We start from the raw sequence: 25,999 nt of genomic DNA, 5'->3' as shown, positions 1-25,999 counted from the left end.
ACTTACTTACTTATCCGGCGCTACAACCGCTTTGCGGTCTTGGCCTGCCTCAGGAGTGTCCGAAACCGCTCACGGTCTCGCGCCTTCGTCTGCCAGTCCGTTATTCCGGCCTTAATGGCGGACGCCTCCACGCCATCTTGCCACCTCAATTTGGGCCTACCACGCCTCCTCTGTCCTTGTGGACGGCCTAAAAAGACTTTACGGGCTGGGTCGTCCGTTTCCATGCGTACAACATGTCCAGCCCACCGGAGCCTGGCGAGCTTAATACGTTGTACGACAGTGAGGTTCCACGAGATAACTTTTCCTTATTTCGTGTGACTGGACGGGTGGAATTGGCAAATGATTTGAAAATGTCAAAAAATGGAAAAAAAACCCGCACACCTTCCAGCCAGTGCGTTTTATTGTCCACTTTTTAACCGTCTCTGAACGGTGTCCACAAGAAAAAACAACACAAACCACCAGAAATCACCAGAAAGAAACCTCAATAGCCGGGGGCAATGCGACGCTTCGATGCGGCATTTGATATGCTTTCTCAGGAAGCAAGTAGCCCTGACTCTCGGCCTAGAGACAAGTCGGTGCACGGTGAGAAAAACACACGGACTAGAGCCAGCGAAACAATGATTTACAAAAAAAATTAAACCGCTTCCCTTCTTGTTTCATCTTCTTTCTGCCTTTTTGCTTCAATTGTTTTGTTTGGGCTTTTTTCCTTTCTTTCAGATCAGAACGAAGCCTACATCGGGCAGCATTCTGTGTTGGCGGCCCTGAAACCTTTCGACCAGACGGAAAGTATTCTTGCAATGATGGGTTCAGTTTTTATCACATTTTATCTTTCCCTTACCATTTGTGGTGAAAGCTTCAGACGGGAATGTGATCACTGCCAACCAGCACACTCCTTTCCCCCAGCGAAGCGGTCAAGGAAGCATACGGAAAGAGTGTCCTGATTTGCTGCTACTTGATTTTCGCCTTCCCAGCGCCCACACCCGTACCGGATGTTATGAAAACCAATTTCCGTGATGTGATTGGAAATTTTTGTCATTTTTCATCATCTCCTACCGACCCGTCCGTACAACAGGTCTGTGTACTGCCAACCCGTTTTATCAGTCCAGTTCTGTCCTGTCCGACGAATTGTTGTCGCTCCAGGGAGGGCAAGGTTTTTTTTGCACTCATCTGTAGCCCTTTAACGTTCACATTTAGTGTCTGAGTGTAAAGCGGGTTTTTCCCCTTCACGTTTGTGCCTCAAAACGAACATTCTGGGGTGATGGGAGTTTTTTTTGTCCTGTTTTCTTCGAGCTAAATTGATTGAGTGGAAACAAGAAGCTGGCATCTCCTCCCGAACTAGCTGATCTGGCCGATGGTAAATTGTTCGTTTCGAGAGTGCAATGAACGAGCATGGATACCAATTGTCTGTTCACCTTCCATCTGTCTGGGGGATCATTGCAGAGATCCTTGCTCTATGGTACCAGTCGTGCATCATGCCTTTCTTTGACGTTGGTTGTTGAATTTCATACGGCAGACATCGGTCGACTGACAACTGCTCATTATTCATAAATCCATTTGGAAAACTTAATTAATTAATCATCACCATGTGCAGCACCGGATGCATCGCAGTATCAATCGTTCGCATTGTTAAAGGCAACCGAAAAGGTGCCAGAGGGGAATGAATCTCTACACCGGAACTGTGTGGGACTGGACCGCACGTTGCTCGTACTCGTCTTTTACCCTTTCCCCGTCATGAACGAAGATCAATTATTGAATGACGTATGGCTTTACGTTGGACACCTTAACATTGGTGATTTCGTGAACATTTTCTTGTACATTAATTTAACTTCTCGTGTATCAAACAGCGAATGGATGATAGGCATTCAATAACTATCTTGAACTTAAACTTACTATATGCTCTATTTTTGCTATGGCAGACATACTTCGTGTCCAATTTATAAAACTGGTGTGACAAACACTTTGCTAGAAATGACAAAATAATTGATTTTTGTGGTGTACAATGAATAACTAAAAAGGGTTTTGTTTTTTGAGCTTCTGGTCTGGTGTATTAAAATCAAGACATAGTTTTAAAATATATCACCAAAATGTTGACTGTTCTATAAATAAGCACGTCATAACCGTATTCCTCTTAAATTATATTCTTCGGAGTTATGGCTCTGTCAGTCGTACCACCAGATTGGATTATTCGATAGATGCTTTGGCTCCTACAGGACCGGACAGAATCGATTCTCAACCAAAATCGCTTCCTCCTACCACTATCCAGTTTCAGAAGACCAGCATGACTGCCCAGAAAAAAGAAGAATCTCATTCTTTCTTCTGAAAGTTACATAGTTTTTTGTAATGCACGATGCATAGTGTGCCAAAAATCTAGACAGTTTTTATCTGTTTGATAGAATCCTTGAAATATTTTTGTTGTGATTCTTTATTGTTGATTATAATCTATTCATGACTATGCATTCTAAAATGCCAAAAGTAGTCATAGTGGGAAATTGTGCTTTGGAGAATTGCTTAGCCAGATTGTCTCCTTTCCCATCGGTGGAGAGTCAAAACTGAGCTACAACTTTCAACACAGATATATAAAATATACTGCTGGTTCATATTTGTAGGCAAAGGGGCCTCTAAAAGTATCTATTTTTCAATTCTCGTAACACGATAGCGTTTGCAAAGCACTAGACAACTATTCAAATAAACATCCATTGGACCTTCTTCCCATCCACTTGCTATGGCAGCGAACTGCTGAGTATTATTGCGAAGACATGGAATCACTTGAATTGCAGTACTTTTAACAATAAAAAAATCATTGAAGCGATTTGCAATCGGATTGCTGAGGCATTTTGTTCAACCATTATGATCTGCATGATAGTTGGTTTCTTCCGTCGATTTCATGTCGGAAAACTGATATTATGATTGCCATTCGTGATTTATGGTTCCAAGGGCAAGGCATAGGTATTAATAATTTGTAGAATATAAAGTTTGAATATTTTGAACATTAAACGCTCGAGTTGGAGTGAAATTTACAACTTTAACGTGTTAAAATTCGGTCCCATGGTACATAGGATTAAGGATAAATTTTGTAACCGGGTTAGGTTGACATTTACTAAGATGGCTTTATATTTACGATCTTTGAAATAAACAAATCACCATCGCTTGCAAGAATATGAAATTCCACCCAAATTGACAAAAATGTTTTGCTTGCCTGACTAACTTTACCACGAAGCAATGTGAACAAGGAAAAGTCATCCCAACTTTGACGGTTGCGGTACCGAGAAATATTCCCCAATGGCAAATAATCAAATAGCAAGCCAAACAAACAAATAAACCAGCCGGCAAACAGGCGAACAACGGTTGACCGATGGTCGGCCGGTGTAAATTGTTGAAACCACAAGCATCTTTGTGCAAGGGGGTTGGCAATCTGGACGACGGGATGGAGAGACATTTGGAGTTTATGATATAATCAGCATGTTTATCCCAGCTTTGGTCTTTGACTCACACACCACCCTACCTTCACCCGGGGACAGGGAAGTTGGGCTTTCTCCCGAGGCTGAAACTTTCCGCTGTGGTATACTGTGGTCAAGCGATGGTAGAGCTGATGGACGATAGGGAAGTTGTGTTTATTTTCTTAAAAAGCGATGCTTTTCGTCTAGGGCTAGACATCTTGTGACTTCTCCGGTGCGCAATTTGAAACCGATTGCGTGTGGGTAGTGCTGGAGAGTGTTTGCACAGATGGTACCTCAAGAAAGACAACGTAGGGTTAGGCACAACGACAGTTAACAGCAGAGAGTCCTTTCAGGAATTTGATGCTCATTAAAGCGAGCGTTTGAAGTATTGAAGAAGCAGATTGCAAGCTTAAACAAGCTTTAGCTTTGAGTGAAATTATATTTCTACAACCGTTTTAGGTTGACGATATACGCCTGCTCGCAAGCGATCGGCAATCGCTCGGCAAGGTTTGTTTAATATCGTAGCTTGTATTTGGGTATGAAACGAGATTAATTTTTTTTTTGATAATTGTCTCGATTAATTTTATTTAACGAAAATTCGAATCCTTTGATGGTAAACGGTTCTTTAAATTGAAACAGAGAGCGTTGATTGGAATTATTTTTTTCTTACTGTTAGTTTTTTTTTCATCAACTCCAAATAGTTTTTGTTTTCAAATAAAATGTCATTTAAAGTAGACCATTTTTCAGCCTTGCTTATATATCGTTATACAGGATTTCGACGATTTATTGGTCAGTTCTCATGATATTTTTGGTGCGTTCCCACGATGTTTTGGTCGTATCCCATAGATTTTTGGTTCGTTCCCATAATTTATTGGTATTTTCCGATTGGATATCAATACAATTTTACCAAAAAATTCTGGGAAACGACCAAAAAATCGTAAGAACGCACCAAAAAATATGGGAACCCACCAAAAATTGATGGGAACCGACTAATAAATCGTGGGAAACTCTGTATTGCTTATTAAATTGCTGTCCTCTGAGAAATGAATTTAAAAATAAAACAAAAGGTATCTTTAGAATAATCCTGCAACGACAACATCATTTCACAGAAGCGGCTTAAATTAAATCGATAAAATGCATTAAATGAAGTGCAGCTTGGATTGAATGCTAGAATGAATTGCCTGTGGTTTTGTGAGTGCAACTTCATCAACAATTTCCCAGCGATAACGAAATGGATCGATCGAAAATAGGAATGAAGTTCAGGATAGCTTTGCTTAGAAGTTTATAAATCATTGCATCTGCTTTTTGGCATACATGGCCTCAATACAGTGCGGTAGGAGATCTGAAAGGTCATTGCTGAAAACGGAAACACAAATCAAACTGGCATAAGCTGGTATACCTCCTGACACTTTTTCCTGGTTGATAACATGCACTTTTACATTGGTATTACAATGAAACCGGGTTCATTTTCCGAAGCACCTTGATACTGGCACAATTACACCTATATCGTAGCTCAAATACATATACACATACACACGTATGTGTATACGTAAGTAAGAGACATCCTGCTTCAGACGATGCTCGTTCTATGGCTGCCTTTGCTTCACTCGAACGAATGGTATGCTCCGAATCGTAGAAAAAGTTGTTGGAGGAAACATTTTGCATTCCAAAAATTCAAACCACAAACGTAAGCAAGGCAAAAGGAGCAAAGTAGTAGTGTGCGGGGCTTTAGCTAAATTGAAAGCAAAAGCTTAGAGAGACAAATTCCATGTCGATGGATGTATGTTCCTTCGACAACAAAAGCTTACAAAAAAAAATGAAAGCATTGGTATGGAAGGCATCATTGAACGGAAAGGATTTCAACGAAACGGCAAACACAAAATCCCTGTTTGAAATGAAACGATTTTAGGGAAACGAACATTGACAGCATGCTAGTGTGTCCGTATGGGCGAACTGGATTGTTGAAGGTGAAATCGAAAACAAGGCATACCGTGAGACAGACGTTAGAGTAAAGAAGCTTTTCAAAGGAATGCATTATCAATGGGAATTCGATTTTTTGTTCCTGTTGTCATTGTGCATGTGTTGAAACAGGAAGCACAGATTAAATTGCATTGTGCATTTCGGAGTGTTACACATATGCGGCAGGTTTGATATGCATCCAATTTCATGGGAAAGACAATACAAACAAATGATAATTTTGTTGCATATATTCACTGCACTTTGTAAATTCGAGTGTACAGATTCGAATGGACTTCAGCGAAAACAGTTGCTGAAAATATATGTACAGTTATTGTTTTGTTGGATTTGATAAATTCAATTAGTCAGCCAAATGAGAATAATGAGTGTTTTTTTCTGATGGTAGTTTTCAAATAAATGCACTCGATGCTCTAAAGCCCTTTTCAAATTTTGAATATGAGATGTTTAAACAAATCCGGAAGTCGATTAATTAACGATAATTGATAGATTGGAGCATTGTGCAGGAGCATTATAAATCGAATGATAAGAGACGTTGTAATAAATCGTTGTGAGTGTCGCGGATCACGGAGGCTCACTTACATAATTGATAAAACCACAATATTCTAGTTATGTTATGTTTGCCGGTCTGGTAGTCAACTCGTACGACTTAACGACATGCCCGTTATGGGTTCAAGCCCCAAATGGACCGAGACTCATTCACAAAAGGGATGAATAATCTTAATAATTACAGACTTTGAAATATATTCCAAAATCCAATGATAGCACAACATAAAACACTAAAAAAACTTTTATTGCACACATTAAACCCACGAATGAACTCTTTAGGACACACTGAAAAGAACGAAAAACAGTCCTAAAAAGGATGTTTTTCTATAAAATGATAAAAATAAAATGAGAGGTGATGGTCAAACAGGTGTGCGCAGGAATTAAACAATCTCACAGCACGTAATAAAGGATCATTTAAGCCAACTGAAGTGCGTGGATTTGGAACAAATAAAGGAGCACGAGGGCGTAAGGAACGAATTGGAGTATAGAAATGCAGGGATGAAAGAATGATTTGTGAATCCACAGCATTAGATATGAGCGAAGCAACAAACATTATTTGGGAAATGTGACGGCGTTTCTCCAATGAGTCCAAACCCAAAAGATGGCATCTTTGTTCATAGTCCGGTAGGGTATTTGATGTGTAGCCGGGCATTTTGCTGACAATATACCGAGTAAATGATCTCTGCACTCTTTCTATGCGGTCAATCGATGTAAATGAGCTGGGACACCAAACAACAACACAGTATTCCAAAATTGGTCTTACTAACGAACAATATAACGCTTTCAAACACAGAGGGTCGGTTTTGCGGATTGAAAAACGTTTTATCATTGTTTTACGAGCCTTATTAACGGTAATGTCAATGTGATCGAGGAATGATAACCTGCTATCGAAAGTTACACCAATCCTTTTATCTTTTTTTAAAAGATCTTTTACCGAGAGTACACGATTTATTGCTATACCCTCGAAGTTGTAAGCAATCGTAACGGGATAACGTGAACGACTGAAGGACATGATATGATATTTTTCGGGGCATAGAACTAGCTGGTTCGATGAGCACTATGATGCAAATCGGTTGAGGGTGTTTTGGAGCGATACGCAGTCATCAACAGACGATATAGATTTAAAAATATTTAGGTCATCTGCATTACAAAGAAAACAATCGTGTGGAATGACAGAGTTAACATCATTAATAAATAAAACAAACAATAAAGGACTCAACACGCTACATTGAGGCACTCCCGATTTGTATGAAAAGGATTTGAAAAAGCAGGAGTTTAGTTTAACACGAAAAGAGCAATTGCTGAGAAACGAATCAAGCCAATGAATGAGTGAGTCAATGAAACCCAATTTGCATAGCTTCGCAAGAAGGATAGGGTGAGGAATACGGTCAAAGGCTGCTTTAAATTCAGTATAAATGATATCATCCTGAGAACCGCTGTCTAAACTAGAGGTGATAACGGAAGTCAAGGAAATAAGGTTTGTCAAGGTAGAACGTTTAGGAAAGAAACCGTGTTGATGAGGTATAATGCAGTTTCTTGCAATAAAGAGGATATGTGAGTGAACTATAGATTCAAATATTTTGGAGCTTGCACAGAGGATGCTGATTCCACGATAATTGGTAGCGTTTGCGCGATTACCTTTCTTAGGGAAAGGAGTAATATGAGCTACAGTTTTAATAGGAGAGAACCGAGCACAGTATTGCATTTCTTGTATAATGCTGCTGGAATGCCATCTGGACCGGGATTATATGTGTGTTTAAGATTTTTTATTGCTTGTAAAACTGTGCTAAGATGTAAGTTTAGATTACTGTCGTTGATTACATTGGTTGGCGTGTTATGAGTGCTATTAGAGATTGATGCTTTGGTTTTGATTGATTCAGCATTCAGCACACACTTGAAAAATGTTCAGCTAGAAGGTTGCAGCAGCCGTCAGTACCGGATGCAGAGAGATTATCAAGAGTTAGATGAGAAGGGATATCATTAGATTTACGACGTTTATCAGCATATCCCCAAAAGGCTTTAGGGTGAATTTTAAACTGTGCTTGTACTCGGTGGACGTAAGATCTAAAGCAAGCTCCGTTATATATGCGATATGCATTAGAGGCGTATTTAAATATGCGCTTTTGATGAGGATCTCGCATGTAATTACGTAGTGATTGATTGCGATCTCTTTTGAGGGAGCGGAGTGTAGAGTCTACAGACCAGGGAGGAGAGTTGTTAGGTTTATAGGTGGGACAGCAGGAGGGGAAAACCGAGATAATATTAGCATAAAAAGTAGTAACCGCATCATTAATTGAAATATCTGTATCTAAGAACGACCAGTTAATATTCGAAAGCATAGCTGAAAGTTTAGAGTAATCCATTTTTTTTAAGTTATATCTACGTATATTGGACGATACTGAGCGCGGAGCCTTTTGAATATTTGCAGAAAGAGAGAATTCTAAAGCTGGATGATAATCATCTGGTCATCTCTACAGCCGATAGCACCTGAGAGTTTATATCAACGGCGCTCTCATTAACAAAAATTAGATCTAATTGACGTCCCAGACTATTTTTGATCCCTGAGATTTGACGGAGACTACACTCTGTTATTATGTCACAAAAAACATTATGTTGAGCATTGCTTGATGAGTGTGCATTACTTGAAACAGAATAGTTTTCAATAGGCGTCCAAACAATAGAAGGCATATTGAAATCACCTAACAATAACATTGAATCGTTTCTTTTTAGGCGGTGTTGAACCGCATCAATACTATCGCTAAGGTTATTTAACAATACATTATTTGCTATCATACCTGGCGGGATACAAATGCCGCCTATAAATAGAGATACTCTCTGCATGCTTATCTTTACCCAGACCATCTCGATGTTGGCTGGAGATGTAATCAATTCGGTGATCAGATCCGTTGCACACGCAATTATTACACCACCACCACGAGAGTGTACGTTGTTATTAAGAGAGCGGTCGCAACGGTAAATGTTGTATTTGTTACCCGAGAAGAGCGAAGACGGTATTTGTTCGTTTAGCCACGTTTCGGTAAAAACAATGACGTCATAGATGTAATCGCTGAGTACGAGAAGTAACTCATCCAGTTTCGTACGAACGCCACGCACATTTTGATAGTAGATCGTGAAAGTGTTGCGTTTCGACGAGCGATTATTGCGACTGACATATCCTGTTGGAGTTCTCTCAGTTGTTGTAGTTATTGATGTCGAGGGATCGTATGTGTGGGTTATAAATTGGATGTGTGAGCAGTGGCCAGCGGTGATGCTATTAGTGTATGATTGTTGGTAGTGGTTATGACAGGTTTCACGCGTAAAACCGATGTTGTTATTTGTTGTTTGCGGTTATCAATAAATTCCCTGTAGGTTATAGTGCATGGCCAAGTGGACGGAGAGAGTGCTTTGTCCCTTAGTGCTGACGACATCCCAACTTTGAAGGATACCAATGTTAGTGTGCCAGTATCACGATCTTTCGGTGTCAGCTTGATGATGATGACGTCATCAGTCCATAGTTGTTCCTTGACGAATGTCTTTACCTCGGATTCGGATACCGAAGGAGCGAGTGAGGTACAACCAAAATCTTGGTGGTGCTGAGGGTACCGTAAAAATAGGGTGAGACGATGTTGGCGGTGCTGCTGTACCCGAAAGAAGTGCAGGAATCACATTCGGTGAAGGCGGTGAACGATCGATGAGTCTACGCTTCGATGTGTTGGACAGGTCTTGTAGATGTGTTGTGTGTGCGGTGAGTGATGGTCTGCGTAGTGACGTTGTCGGTGCAAGTGGAGTGGAATGGGTTTGGGCTATTGCTCGAGGAACCATATCACCAAGTGCAGTGGCTAACGCTTTTTTAGTTTCATCCAAAGCCGAGGCCACGCGCCGCTCAAATTCCTCTATTAATTGCTCTTTGGGAGATGAAAGAGCAGATGACAGCTCTTGTAGCATCAAGGATCGACCAGTACGCCGCGACTCTAGGCAATCCAAACAAAACCACAGGCACTGTGTGTCTGTTTTAGTGAGTTCCTTGTACACGGCACTTGTAACACTAATACAGGAGGTGTGGAACCGGCGTTTACAAACACCATCACACGTGTATGTCGGGTTATCTGAGGTCACAGGGCGCGAACAAGTTACGCAAATATCGGTCATTATGAAATGCGTTGACACCCGAAAATTTACCGAACTATAACAAGTGTAACAATTCACTGAAGCAGGAGATACTTGGGAAACTGTTGAGTTTATGTGGCGACTGTCGTAAGTGATCAAACAGAATAGTGTAGATTAACCACGACGATAATACTGTGGACGAAATCGGAAGGACGTTTGCACTCGATGACGTATGAGACGTGAGTGCTAAAATATCTCTGCGGAACTATCTATGCTCCGTGTATTTGCGGCCTTACAGATTTCTAAAATCAATTATACTTCAATTATATTTCAAAGAGTAATCGAATCAAATTTTTCGACTCAAATCGAGTAAAAGTATAAAAACACACATAATCAGTTTATGCTCAAGAATTCGTAGAAGAAATGATGTTAACCTGATGCCATATTACGGTTTTAGGTTATTTTGCCTAAAATACCAATATTAAAAAAGGCGCATCGTGATGTTAGATAAATGCACAAATTGATTTCTGAATGCCATCATAGCTGAGACAACGTTGCTACTCGATATTGTAATCACTATACACTAAAAATTTACAGCCGGTCTCGTAGTACAGTCGTCAACTCGTACGACTTAACAACATGCCCGTCATGGGTTTCAATCCCCAAATAGACCGTGCCGCCATACGTAGGACTGACTATCCTGCTATGGGGGGAAATCAATTAGTCACTGAAAGCCAAGCCCATAAGTGGTACAGGCAGGCCTTGACCGACAACGGTTGTTGAGCCAAAGAAGAAGAAGAAGATACACTAAAAATATTTGTTTATTTGAAAGTATTTTGTCAGTTTTAGTGAAAAATGTAGAACAATTTTCCACAGAAAACAAAAATTGAAAGTTGTTGTTCAATTTATTCATTCATTAGTATACTAGAATATCACCTATTTGCCCTGAATTAGTCGCGTAGCGAAAATGTTGACTATTCTTATAGGAATCTTGAAAACGCTCTTTGATTAGAAACTGTATTTGGCGGAATCTAAATACCTAGCGGTTTCGGTCACTATCGAGATGCCAATAATGGTGCAAATTTAAAATAATGATGGCGCGACACCTGATTGCCGGATTCGAACGAATCATCCTATTTTTAGTCATTGTTTTATGCTTTTGCAACATTCCTTAAGATATGACCATGTAAAGCAGGACAGCATGAAAAATGAGTAATAAATAATAAATAAATTAAGTGAAGATAATTATTTTTCTCGATAAAATAAATAATAAAACTTTTAGTTAAAGCTTGATCTGGGACTCAATATAAGCAAGCCACTATCATCATTAATGACTTAGCGGAGGGTATATCTTACATGAGTGTCTACGGAACATAAAACGATCTTTAACATGGAGATCATTGCTCGTTGGCGAATATTCTAAAACAATGAATCGTGAAACCTTCATACCTTTTCCTATGAGATTAAGATTGTTGTAGTACGCTCATTATACAATATTTCCTGACAGGAATAAAAATTCTACCGACTCCTCTGAAAGCAAAGAATAGTTTGCTTGAACTGACGCCAAAGATAACGAGCGAATATAATGAACGTTGTAAAAACAAACACGTCTTAAATAAAACAATAGATGGAAGTGACATTCGCACGCACCATGACACAGATATAATCACCATCCGGAAGGTTCATTATAGTTCTGCACTTCCGCGTACCGTAGCCAAATGCGATGCACCCGAGACGGCAATGGGCGCACTACTGAAAGCAATTAAAGTTATACGTTTGGCCGCGTCCGGTTCCACTGCAGTTGAGATTGTAATCTTTGCTGGCAACGAGGGACACGGTGTTCTTCCGCTGGAAACCATCGAAAACGTTTAATAATACAGAAAGCAAAAGAGGGCAAAAAATCAAAGTGAAGACAAAAGAAACACGCTAAAGACAAAATGGCGGTGTTGCTGAGCTGGCACTAGAAAGGAGTGGCTTTGTCATAACAAAATAGGGAGTGCCAAGAAAGCTGGAAAACGCACTACCACCAGGGGATGCATCGCCATCGGTTAGTTCGGTTGGTTGATTATTGAAATTGGTTTAGCCCGGGAAAGGTTCAGGATACAGACGGCTGCCCGAAAACTGTCAGCTGCAAGCGCGTTTTCTTTGAAAAGGGGAAATGGGACATTTTCTTTGTTCCGACAGCAAAGCCGAACGCCGTATGCAGTATTCATGGACGGCTAGGTTGCGGCCAGGAATTGTGCTGTATTATTCATGCTTTAATTGACACCGAAGTGTCATGTTGTGTAATTTATAATTTTCCTCACGCTGGCGCTCACTATTTTCCTGGGATTGGATGTAATCGAACCAAGTAGGGGCAAGACATTCCTGGGAATGCTTTGCTGGTTCAAGGGACGCAACTTTCGAATGTCTTGCTTCTTTGCTCGTCTGAAATGATTCGTTACGGCTGACCAACCAATTCAAGTTCCAGCACATGTCACGGTCGTTACATTGACCGACTTGCCAGATTAGTTATTCTTCCTAGACACCGAATCGAGGATCAAAGTTTTCTCCGGGAAGCCACAACCACGGAACCTCTAGTTTCAGTCGCAAACGAATCTTGGAACAGGATCATGAAATCGACATGAAAAGATTGTTCTGCAACGATACAGCGCACAAGTACGGGGATTGGTTCGACGAAGGCGGTTAAGTGACAGTTCGCCACCGGATGGCGTGCAGTCCATCGCGGAATCCATTATTCACTGGAGTCGAAGGCAAGCATAGGATGATTGCTGGATTGGGCAAGTTTCATTAAAGCTGTCACTGGCAGGACACAGCCCTGTCACCAATGCGCATTATGTCCTGGTGGTGTTTTTGTCCTGTCAATCGAATGCCTTTGTTCCAAAGACGTCACGGTGCGCGACGGGTTGTCTGACGCTAACGTTCGTTTGTGATTCTGCTTCCGTGGAAGGGGATGGTTATTATATTATAATGAGATGTTGGGAGCTGGCCGTGCGTGTTAGGTGAATCATCAAATATTACTCAAACAGTGCTAAACTTTCAAATGCAAACAAAAGGAACAGGAAAGCGTAATATTGCTTAGCATAACACTTACCAGGTACAGTGCAGACGAGTGCTCCATCAGTGCTGAGCAGCAGCCAAGGAAGGAAAATATCATAACCAGTGCACCGGCACCAATCAGTATATACACTCCTATGTAGTACTCGTACACTTCCAATATAGCGATCCACTCATCGAACCCGGGCTCGGCACGAATAAAAATGGTAAACGCAAACAGTCCCGCTCCAACGATCTGAAACACACATACATACACCACAAACAAACCGATTAGTGAACATTCTCCGAAACGGCTGTAGAATACGTAATCTACCGTCCAAGAACACGATTTAGATGAAGATAAGCTTAAACTGGCCACTTCTAGCAGGAAACTGGCCAAATGCCACGGGTGAACACGGGTATGTGTAATGAAAAACAGGAAATAATTTGCATTTCTCTGAGCTTACTCTCGGCGTCTGTTTCCGAATTGCACATTTTTGTCAGTTCTCTTTCTTCTTTTAATTTACACCAGTGGGTGGCAATATTTTACAACAACGCACTGCGGCGCGCATTGCCTTCTTTGATTGTGATTCCCTTTCTGGGACGAAGATGGGCAGCGAATCAGTACCATACAAACAACTAACTCTCTCTAGCGCAAATAATGCAATGAGTCAGGTTAGAGTTAGAGGATATGAAATAAAATGTCAAACCAACATTTAAAACAATTTAATTAAATTAAAAGCTTGAAAGCAAATGATATTTCCAAAAAATTTGTTTAAGTTTCAGAAACCTTGAATACATTGAGAAAAGAATTGACGCCTTTTTTTGTCAGAATGAGGAATTGTAGATTTATCAACTATCAGTATATAAATTACTTATTTACTTATTACGCTCACTGTAATCGCATTATTTTGAAATAAAGATTATAAATGTGCTAACAATATAAATTGTTATTACTCTTTTGTTTCATAGCGATAAGCGGCGTAGCACATGTCGTTCTCGTTCTCTATTTCCAACCTCATTCGTTCTCAAGAGAATCACTGAGCGTCAGATACAAAGTGAGCAAAACCGTCATGCGATTTCATATGACGTGGCGCTTAAAGTGTTAAAAAATGTGTTGTGTTAAAAAAGTAAATAAGAGTTTTTTTACAACGTGGTCATCTCTACATCAATCTTTACATCATTCTAATTGATCTTTTTTTAGTAATGGTATAGATAATACATAATGACATAAAACGTTTAATACTGTTTTAAAATTTTTGATTTATCCTTTACTTTTCCTAGTTGTTGTCGTAACCAACACCAAGTTGTTGTGGTGTTAGAATTCGATCGACCGTAAACTACCAAGCGTCTCCACGATCAACCAGTCGCATGAACAACCGGGCGTCTCCATGCGCCAAGCACCTCCTCGTTTGGCATTCTGTTGTTTGCACCACCAACCACAAGCAGGCAACCGTTAAACAACAATACACTTTATCTCAGTACCACTGTCAAACTAGAACTGGATGTTTGCCGAAAAGAGCTAGCGTAGCAACGCAGAGATAAGCGTACTTTTTTCGAGTTTTCTTCCATCTACTCCATCCTACTCAGTCGTTGCACCGACCCGTAGTATGCGAAATTGGCAAAATACCTCAAAGGGTACGAAAAGAATAAAAACATTATGTAAATCAGCATGAAGTGAACATTTTCGAGCTGCTTCTTAAACAAATGATAGTTTCCATTAGCTGCGAGAATACGGAAGTCGAAAGGATAGCAATTGGTGTCCAGTTTGGCCAATGTTACCAATAAGTCGTGTGGGAATAGTGTTGTGCATGTTCTGCATCGCTTATCCGTTGCCAGAGCTGCTTCGCTCATCGCAACGCTTCTGGAAGGTAGCACATCGGTTTTATGCATGGGTGGCTATTCTGTTTTTCTTGCATTGATCTTTTATGGGGTACGATTTACATTTGCCAGTTGCAAAAGGACAACGGAATCGACATTACCTCTATTTCTGGTTACGTGCTTTGGTTGTGTTCGTGCGTTATTTTTAGTGTAATGCAGTGCAAACATGCCAAATGATTTTGTTCGGAAACATTGGTCAGGGGTACAGAAGATGTATACATTTTGATATAACTTTCGTTGCATAATGTTAATTTTGATTTTTTGTAGTTTGGCTTGAAACGTTTCATTTTAGATATTAGATTGTAAGTGCCTTGGATTGATGAGAGATATTTATCGTTTTATTTCAATAAAACCGTCTAAATTGCAATAACATTAATTGCAGGGAAAATTCATTCCCTCTGTATTTAGAAACACATTCAACGATTTAGTAACTGTTATCATAAGTAAATTATTTGCAAAATGTATCTTAATCTTATTCTTATATAAAGTTTAAAATTATGAATATTCATGTAGTCATACCGCTCCATACAAGATTCCTCGACGGATAATGCATGTCACGGATAAATGCAGTCAGATATTTCATCTTTGCTACGAAATCCATCGAAAGCGGTCTTGTAATTTATTGCAATGTATGTAATTCAGATGAATAATGTTTTATTTCTACTATTTAGCTCCATATATTAATATTGATTGTAGATCATTATAAAACAATATTACAATACCTACCATTTTTTTTTTGAATGTGATTGCAGTCCTTCTCATCGGTACATTTGGAATGCCTTAGCATGGTTAAATTAAATTTTATCCTTTTTACCCATTTTAATAATATTCACACTATTCCGGATTGCTGTAGGCAACTTGGCTACCAAAAAAGTCGAATCTAAACATTTTTTATGCCCGCAATCTCTAGATGAAATTCAAATTTGAACGATTTGCAAAGCAGCCAATCCTTAATACTATGCAAAATTAAAATTTACCTATTTCTGCAGATTTTTATCTCAGCCACATACGGGCTTCTATGCGCGCTTTTAGTTCAAATGACTCTCTTCGTTACGGTTTTGATAGCAGCACCCAGCAATCGGAGGTGTGTTTCGATCCTTTTGCTCTCGCATGATAGGTATGGCTTGAGAAAAGCTTCAGGCACCCGATGTTTCTCAAACCTCGACACCGAGCCTCATTTCATATGCATTGAAATGGAAAGTTGTGTCGAATTTTTAATCAACTCTTGAATTATCATTCAGGCAGGTTTTATACGACGGGCGGCAGGCAGAAAAAAAGAAAGAAAGAACAACCAATCCCCGAATGAAACAGGACAAAGCGCATCTCATCCATCCTGTGTCGGTGCGGTTTGCAACATCAACGGTCCAATGAATGAGCATCTTGCAGGTACACTGGGTCCATTCCATTCCCGAAATCCGTCATATCAACGGGAGAAGACATGACTTGTTCCTGAGCCTCATACCAACTCTTTCCCAACCGGCCCAGTCCCAGACGGCCTCGGGACGAATGAAGGTGGTGGTTCATTTATATTCATCACATCACGTGTCACAGAATTGGCCTTCGGTATTCAACTGCTCGCGTAATGGTCGCTCCGATACGATACTCCATCCCGGCACGTTAATGTGCCCGTGTGGCATCCGTACAAGGGTAAATGAATGATTTTACCTCGATTTACGCATGTTTTTTTTTTCTTGTACTATTACCATCAACGGCATGTTTTGCTCATTTTTATGCGTAGCTTTCATTGAATTCCTGCCCAATGCGGGAAAGCAATCTCCAACGACGGGTATAGTGTCCAATCCTTCGGGAGCTCAATTATTCGTAAATTTATCTACGGCCTCCGGTTTTGTTTCGGGAAATCGAGGCATCCTTTCCGATGAAGATGAAGATATCCGGTACCGGCGGGGGAGCTTAATTCCCATGCCCAAACCCAATGGATAGCTTCCCTTATGCTGTAAGGGGAGGTGGCATATTCATCCCAACACTCGGGAGATGGGTGGCAAACCCATGATCCTTTGGTCATTTTCGGCTTTCCGACAAGCGTGCAGAGGGCAATGTGAGAAAATATAAATTTCACATCACACCCGCAGCCAAAAAAAAGGGACAACACGGACCTCGGACGCAATTCCCCCCTGGGGGCGCTGGCACCATCGCCTTGCAGACGCAATGGAAAACGTGGCTACACCCAGAGCATCGTGTCCCTCCCGCTGAGGATATGGTGAAAAGTTATTTTATTTAATAGAACCATACCGGTCTCAAAAGCCCGCGTTGAGAGGAATGGGTAAAAATCCTTTCTAGACGTGAGGGTTGCCGTTGTTGCTTTATAAATTCTGGACACATCGCCAGTGCCGATACGATTCCCATACTAGACCCGTGTTTCGGTAGCCTCGTATTATATAGCCCTCCTTCCCCGTCGATACAGTGACGGAACAGAATCGATGATTTTCCATTAGACGCCGTAAGATGACCGGGAAGGGAACGCACCGGTTGACGAATGAAAGGAATCTTTTTTCACTCCTCTACAGTGACGGTAAAGTATGAATCTCATCTACATCCTTTCTCGCCGGACATGCCGCGTGTCGATAACCAACTGCTCCGCCAACGCACTTGACGAATCGGACGCAATATTAAGCCCCAAAGGGAAATCCCGGCTCTACTGGGAAGTCATTTTGGAGAGTGTGTAAATAGAAATCAGAAAGCATCTCCACTCATCACTCGTACTAGATTGGCTTTCGATTGGGACGCTGCTCATCAAGCGTCTCCTGGAACGGGATGGAAAAACAGAGCAATATTGTGCTGTACAGTAAGGTTTCGTTCTGTTTGATTGAAACATAAGAATAGGAACCTTCTGTTTGAAAAAGCATAATACACGCTCCCCTTACAGCTACAATCAAGCCCGATCGAAGGGGTGCCCGGGCAAAACGAATGTAATCACCATTAGGAGAATATTTTCACTACCGAAAACTGAAAATGGAAATGAACTTGACTTCTGTGCGGGGTGCGCTTGGGCATACGGAAAAGAAAGCGGTGGAATCACGGTGCCCAAGGATGGATGGCATACGATATCCAACGGCATCGGGATAAAACCGATTCGTCCTAATTTCGTATCGTCCTTTCGCACCATGCCTTCCGTTACGAAATGACCGTGTGGTTAGCGTTAGAGGAACGGGGAAAGAAAAAGGGGCCCACAAAAGGAAAAGGACATCAGTTGAGTGGTGATGTATAATGCGTTGCTTGATGGAAGTGGGATTGGCCCCCAGCCTCGGAAGCAAGGGTTTGATGGAACGGAGAAAGGGAGACAAAGACAAGGCTGAGCGGTACAAACTCAGCCAACACTATCCCACCTCATGTTACCGGATGACCTCTGTTTCGGGCCCGATCGAAACATGCAAAACCTGCGTTGCGAGGCACAATTGGGGTTGTCCTTCTATTATTCATGCGATTGTCTCTAAAATCACGAAATGAGATTTATTTCTAACCATTCCTCTTTTCTCCGACCGGTACGGTCCCGAATGGTTGGTTGGTTGGCTGGCTGGTTGGCTGGCTGGTCGGTTGGTTGAGCAGTAATAGAGAAATTGCTTCCCACTCGCACCGAACCCGCACCAGATCGTACCGTCCGGTTAGTTTCATGTTCACAATCTGTCAGACGAACGAGCTGCCATCCCTGTGCGGGGTAGTGAGATTGTTAAGTTTTCGGCAGGCTTCATCGGAACCTGCCGCCATCGGTCCTTGCCCTTCGACGAGGGCTGGGTTTTTTGAAACTGGTGAATTATTAACATTGGCTTCCCTCACTTTCCAGGGAAGCCATACCATTGAGCGTATTTGAGTGGATTTACTGAGCCGTAGAATTCATTTGGTGTGCCTGAGAATAACTTCAAGCTTATCCTTTTTTACCCTTTGCTGGATAGGGACGGTAAATGTGAAATGATTATGATCAGACAGATCTGGCAGATATGAAAATTGTGTCGAATTTATGCAATCATTAGCATATTTTAAAAGATGAATGGATCGGGTTGCTGGCGGCTGTGGGGCAGACAATATGCTTAGTTAGGGGTTTATGGGTTATGGGACAATATAAGGCTTTCAGGTCGTTTCAGATACAGCCACCAATTTTGCATCAAAATTTAGCATATAAGTTAGGCTACATTCTAGTAAGCAAATGGAGGCTTTTTTAAGAGTATCGATCGGTATATGGAAAGAATGAATTTCGAGTAGAAGGTACATATGAACTATCTCTTATACGGTGTGTTATTTTCTGGAGAGTGTGTTAGAGAATAGAATAATAACAAAAAACAAGAAACAAGAATAATCTTTGACTTTGCGTCCTAGAGATACGCAGAGTTCAAACACTTTTTCGATTAGAAGCACTTAGCTGTGCGTTTTGAGATAGAGCCAAATATTGTCAAGCCATGAAAATTTAAGCCAAATTCGATGATATGCGATGGTGTGTCGATATAAAATCCACGCAGAAACAGTATGTTTTAGGGCAGCGGTCGGCAAAGTCCGGCCCGCAGGCCAAATGCGGCCAAATGGGGAACATTCAATCCGGCCCGTGAAAGGATTTGACTGATTTTGAAAGATGGGAAGAAACGATTCGTACACAAATTACTGAAGATTTTTTAGTATACTATATTAAACCATCGTACTTTTTCAACTTTTAATTAAACGGTGCATTATTCCATAGTAGTTTAATTAAACGTAGGAAAAGTACGATGTATCGAACTCGAGGTCAATATCCCCGTAACTTTTGCATGAAAAAATATGCCATTTTCGATATTAGATGTAGAAAAAAACTAGGAAAGATAATTTCTTTACATTTACTATACATCTGTTCAAAGGGCATGATTTCAGATTACTTGCACAAATATGTTCAAGACCTTGCGAATTGCCTTTCCTCAGTTATTAGGAGTTTTCACCATGGTGGACGAAGACATGCATGATTTAAGTTCTACCTTCGATTTTCATCAATTCCTCCTAAGTTTTCGCTAAAAAATTGTTAGAGTAGAGTTTTTGCATCACGATGGCGTAGAAAAAAATCGATGGGACACAGGTGACGGATGTTGGACCAGTTTGCGGACTATATGGGTGTTATATCGAAATTCGGTCGAAATTCACCTGAAATGATTGCATTGAGTTTTTGCGTAATTGATTGCCACTACGAAGCCAGTGGATGCGATTTCTAATTCCTGATCTGTTTCTTCATGGTTCCCAGATATTATTTAACTGTTTGGTGGGTTGCATCGATATCCCGGTTCAGCTAACGCAGTAATGTAGCCACTTGACCCTCTGTCTTCATTTCAGCTTCTTTTGAAACCTCAATGAACCTAGGTTTTCTTTCGATGCTTTGATTGTTGCCTAATAGTGCCAAGATGTTGGCGACCAAAATGCCAAAACGGGTATATACGACGTCCACAAACTTCCGCACGGAGTCGATTTTGGACGCTACGGGGTGCCATTCTTTGATCGCGTACGCTTTTGATTCACTTTATTGGCCATCATGGTTAGAGTTCGACTGATAGAGGTGACAAATTTTGTCTGCTAACTAATGGGATACTACCACTCAAAGTGCAATTAACGTATTCAATGCAATGAGAATCAATGCGACGAAGACGAAGTACCTGCTTGCCGGTGACTCAGACCATCTGGGAAGCAGTGTATTAGTTGACGGCGACAGTCTCGAGGTGGTAAAAGATTTTTGCTATCTCGTGACGGTCGTTACTTCGGAAAACGACATCAGCAGCGAAATCCGGAGACGCATTGTGCAGGGGAATCGTGCAAATTGTGAGCTTCATCGACTGCTGAGATCCAAAAGACTTCGAGTCCGCACGAAATGTGAGATATAACGCACATTGATTCGCCCGGTGGTCCTCTACGGACACGAATCCAAGACCATCTGAGCGGAGGATGCAAACGCTCTGGGCGTGTTTAAGCGACGCATCCTCCGGACCATCTTTGGCGATGCGTTCTAGTATGGAGCATCCTGACGGTGGCGAAGGCTGGCAGGATATGATGGCTGGGGCATGTCATGAGGATGCCGGACTCATGCCCCACCAAGAAGGTGTTCGACAGCGATCCCCAGTTCGGTATAAGGCGCATGGGAGCACAGCGAACTCGATGGCTGGACCAGGTGAAGCGAGACCTGACGGAGATTGGGTGTCTGCATGGATGGGAGACTGCAGCCAGGGACCGAGCATCCTGGAGAATTATTGTTGACTGAGCCATGTCACATCGACGTGCCAACAGGCCAAGCAGGCCAACAACAGAGAGAGAATAGTGCGGGTTAAGATAAACTCATAAAAAATCGACAATTGTTGTCCATTTTCTAATGTTACCGTTATGTAATATTAACATTATTTTAACACCACAATGAGACTATCGAAATGAAGGTCGCATACGAGATTTTATGATTTATTTTTTTGCATATTAAATTTGAGTAGGTAGGTATTTTCTATGTTTAACCATACTTGGGTGACGCAATTATAGGAAAACAGCAATAATTCCAATCACATTGCTTGATATCATTAACCAATTATTGTTTTTTTCTAAAATTATATAATGTGATAATTAAATCACAATAATAGAAAAACCGCATTCTCCTGGCCCGCGGCTTTAGATCATTTACTAAATTTGGCCCTTTGCCTCAAAAGTTGGCCGACCGCTGTTTCAGGGTAAATATTTTCACGGAATGTGTGCACAAAAAATGGCATTACATTAAATGTCATCGCACCATACAATATGTCAGACAGATAGATGTTGGCGTGAAATATTTCAGACAAATTTATGTTGGCTTCTTTCCCAGATATCATTTAATACAGGCTCGATGTTATACAACCGGATAGTCTGCCCCGTAACAGGGAACTGTCTGTATTATAATCGAGCTCGATATTAACTAACAGCAACTGTATTTTTTTGTTCCCATCTTTTTTGTTCCTTTATCTTCTCTTATGCGTATAATATCTTGCATTATATAAGGGTATAATTATAACTGCCTTTCACAAAAGTCCATCCCTCTTATTCTTCTCCTTCTTGAACGCAATAATCGTAGTAAAACAAACGCTACCTGTACCTTTAACGAGCTTGTGTATCGGTGACATATTACAAGACCCCTCAGTACGTCAGGCGTCTCGGTCCATACGAGGCTTGAACCCATGACGGGCATATAGTAAAGCCGTGACGACTGAGCATGTTAAGGTGGATCCTTAGCGTTCAATAAAATCTGTCAAACCTAATGCGTTCGAGTAATTCCTATAATCGGTAAATATTCAACTTTTTGTCAAAAAACAACACAATTATAGTAAAAACAACACAGTTTTGATAGTCTCTACGCTCTACCTATGTTTTTTTTTCTTTAATTTTTTGCTAGGTCTAGACTAGTTTAGTTAGGCTTAGTTTTTCATGAATTATTTTGTTTATTTGTTAGGGTTTATTTAGTTTTAAGTTTGCCTTATTTAGCCTTGATGGCGGATATTGTATTAATAAATGAAATGAAATGAAATGAAATGAAATGAAATTATCACGACTAATGTATGCATGTAACAAATAAAACTTGTTGCTAATTGCTATCATTTAAGCACTTCTATAAATTCATATATGCTTAATATGATGTATGTTAAGAAGATGTAAATCGAATTTCATTGCAACGAAACAACAGGGACTCTACCATGCAAGGTAACATTAAAAATCAACCAAACACGAAACCAAATTGCTAGTTCCTCTCCACCGCCCACCGTTTTCACCGCTTTCGAGGGGCTATCTGGGATCATTCAATTGAGCTGACAAATTAAATCATTTCTTGCATGGTGCATGCGGTTTTGTATGCTACGCAGAGACAAATTTTGCATACGAGTGGACAAAACCATTGGCAACATTGGTTACCGAAAGCTCAACCCAACCGTTTTAGTGTCACTTAGTGGTCAATAGTGATAACGCCACAGTTTCCTGTGTTTTATTTTGTTATTCACCTTCGTTCGTCTTGCACCATCCAAGGGTATTGTGTGCCGATCGACGCCGGAACAATGGAATTCGATTAAAATTTTATTACTTTTTCAATCCTTCGGTGGAAATGCACACAGTAGGCAGAAAGTAAAGGCAGGAGGGTGTTGTTTGGGGAGATGGAGAAATGGAGATGGTTTGCCAGGACTTTTTTCATTCATTTCAAACGCGCACACACGTTCCTACTATTGCATGCGAAGTTTTCCATCAGTAGGTCGTTTTTTTTTTACGGAAAACAACGTACAGTGTAACAACCCATACTGCCAGAATGCAGAGCCCGAACACCGTGTATCGAATGGTTTGAATTTCTGACCTGCCACTATGCTTCAGCAGTTTCTGCTTTCATTTTTACCCCTCCTTCGTGCCATGTTTTACTGCCCTCGGTTTCCGATGTCATATTGTTGCTCATAAATAACATTTTCTGTGTGGAAACCGGTTGTAGCTGTGAGCTGGTTGACAGTTTGGTTCTGCTTGGTTGTTATTACTACTTTGTCATTGTCGTTGTTGGTGTTGCATTTTTCCACCACGCCATTCATCGTCGATGCAGCCAAATAACAGTGGCGAACCGTAATGACCGCCAAAATAGTAGCGAAAATCAAACACTTGAAGCGTTAACGTATGGCAAGGGCCAAAGAACCAAATAAAACCCCTAAACTTCAACAAGTCAAAAGTCTGAAAATCTGATCGGTGGAATATTTCAAAAGCTTTCCTCGAACTGAGAGAGATTGCTTGCGTGGATACTACCTTGGTAAATGTTCCAAAAAGTTCGATGCGAGTAGACGTAGAGCTGGACTTGTGAGGGCCAACAAATGCACAGTGAAATGGTGTAACTATCATTTACAACCCCACTTGATGCAAGTATTGGAAATATTCAACCAGTTTAATAAAAAAAAAACCGAACCCTTTCTTCGTTCGCAATGTAAGGTATACTGGTTTATCGAGAAAAAAACCCAAAATAACGAGAAAACCCTCCAGAATCGAATAACGCTCGAAAATGATTGAAAAATGTTTGACTCACAGCTCCCGGACCAGCGAGGTCAACTCCGGAACGTCCATCAGCGAAGAGATGAAAATTATTGATCCAAAATACATCCCCCAATATTGCTACCGACTGGCCTGCTTGGCCAGATACGCTTCCACTCTGCACGTATATTGATAAATGCTTGATGGGGTTTACTTTTTGCAATAACGCCTATAAATCATTCATCGCAGGCGTGTGCAAAACCCGAGCACTTCGTCCTTTTTTTCTTTTTTTGACTCGAAACGGTCCCTGGAGAAGGAGCACCAACCGAAATGTACAAAATAAAATACAGATCCAACGAAAAAGCGATGTGTGCTGCGTGCCAGTTAATGGTAAGAAATTGAACTCAAGCAAACGACTTTCTCTTACTTCGATGAACTACCGCATGCAAAATATATGAGTTCTAATTTTCGTTGAATTATGAGCTAGGCTAGACACATTACGCTAATTGCATGCTGTATCATTTTTCACCGTCTTTCTGGTTGGCCATCCTCAGTGTTGCCAAGAAAATTATGTGCATAAAAGCATTCTTCAGTGCCATTTGCTTCCTGGAAAACATGTTTTACTGGAATCATAATTTCGCACACCTGAGAAAACGTGATGCAAAGGAACATATTCACCCGCGTAACGCGCTTTGAATAAACTTACGCTCACAACTAAGGGCGAAATTTTCAATGTCGTACCACATAAACGCAACGGAATACGGGATGGATTGTTGCTTCCAATTGCATTTACAGTTAGTGTAAGACCAATTCAATCTGATGCAAATATTTATTCTGCATTAATTAATATGGTTTTATTTGCATTCTAAAATTAGTTTTTCTCCAACTATACTATTTAACACATTATAATCCCTATCAGACATTCAGACTGAATTGAATACATCACATTAACTCAAACAGATACTCGTACAGATCTCAACAATTGAATACATCACTATAAAAAATTAAAGGATATTAATGCTTGGAGACATTTTTTACAGCATTTTAAATTGTGTAGATTTGTGAAAATTGTGTAAAAAATAAAGTTAATAAATTCTTTTATTCCAGGATTTGCTAGATAATGTTTTCATGTAAACATTGACCAGCTAAACAATACGGCCGAAGCCATTCTTTCTGAATAATATATTAATAACATTGGCCAGTTAATATCACAAAGCTATGAATTAAAAAAATACTACGAATTCTGTAATGAGCATAGAACAGATAAAATAAAAATGTTTAACTTAAAGATGGAGACTAATTTCTATTAACTAAATAAAACTTAATGTACCCTGAAAAATGATAACGATTAAAAATTTCTTTTAGTTTGATACCTATTTTGACAACAACTTAATTTCAAATATAATCATCTTTATTTTCCTACCCATTGTAAAACATATTTGTACATATAATATGTCAATTCAATCCGTAATTCTAATAAAATAGTGGATATTCTGACAGGTTATATTGATAAAGAAACAAAGCATAAACGTAATAAAGACGCCTAATATGTTTTGATTTCGAGCTAAATTAGAGTGTTAATATATCGACCTTAAAGCGGCATTTGATAGTGTTAACCATAAACTACTTGCCTTGAATACATAGTCTTCTCAGCATACAGTATCATGGATAAATTCGTATATCTAAAATAGGCGTTATTAAGTTAAAATCGAAAACACTAATTCTGCAGAATTTATTAGCTCTTCCGGTTTCCCGCAAGGTAGTAATTTAGGACCTTTTCTATTTATTATAATTATTAATGATTTAACTTATTGTGTGCCGCCTGATAATTGTTTTTGATGTATGCTGACGATGTCAAACTCTTTTTATCGGTTAAGAGACCTACCGATTGCATCATTCTTCAAAATATTATAAATTGGTTTGGTACTTGGTGTCTAAAAAATGATCTAGAGTTAGCCCTTGATAAATGTTTCATTATTACGTTTCATAGACTAAAAAAACGATCAAGTATAATTATTCGTTGTTAGGCAGTGTCGCATGGAAGTCTGTGATCTAGGTGT

General features: G+C 40.3%; 1 protein-coding gene across 1 annotated transcript in view; it reads right to left on the bottom strand.

Annotated features, from left to right (window-relative positions):
• The window catches only part of LOC120903556 (tetraspanin-2A), a 54,874-nt gene that overhangs the window by 5,680 nt on the left and 23,195 nt on the right, over positions 1-25,999 (bottom strand). Inside the window, exon 2 of the mRNA XM_040313063.1 lies at positions 13,162-13,359. Coding sequence (XP_040168997.1) covers positions 13,162-13,359 — 198 coding nt within the window. The remainder of the gene's footprint in view (positions 1-13,161; positions 13,360-25,999) is intronic.

Source organism: Anopheles arabiensis, chromosome 3 (genome assembly GCF_016920715.1).
Source record: "Anopheles arabiensis isolate DONGOLA chromosome 3, AaraD3, whole genome shotgun sequence".
NCBI lineage: Eukaryota > Metazoa > Arthropoda > Insecta > Diptera > Culicidae > Anopheles > Anopheles arabiensis.
This window is presented reverse-complemented; position numbering and strand designations above follow the sequence as displayed.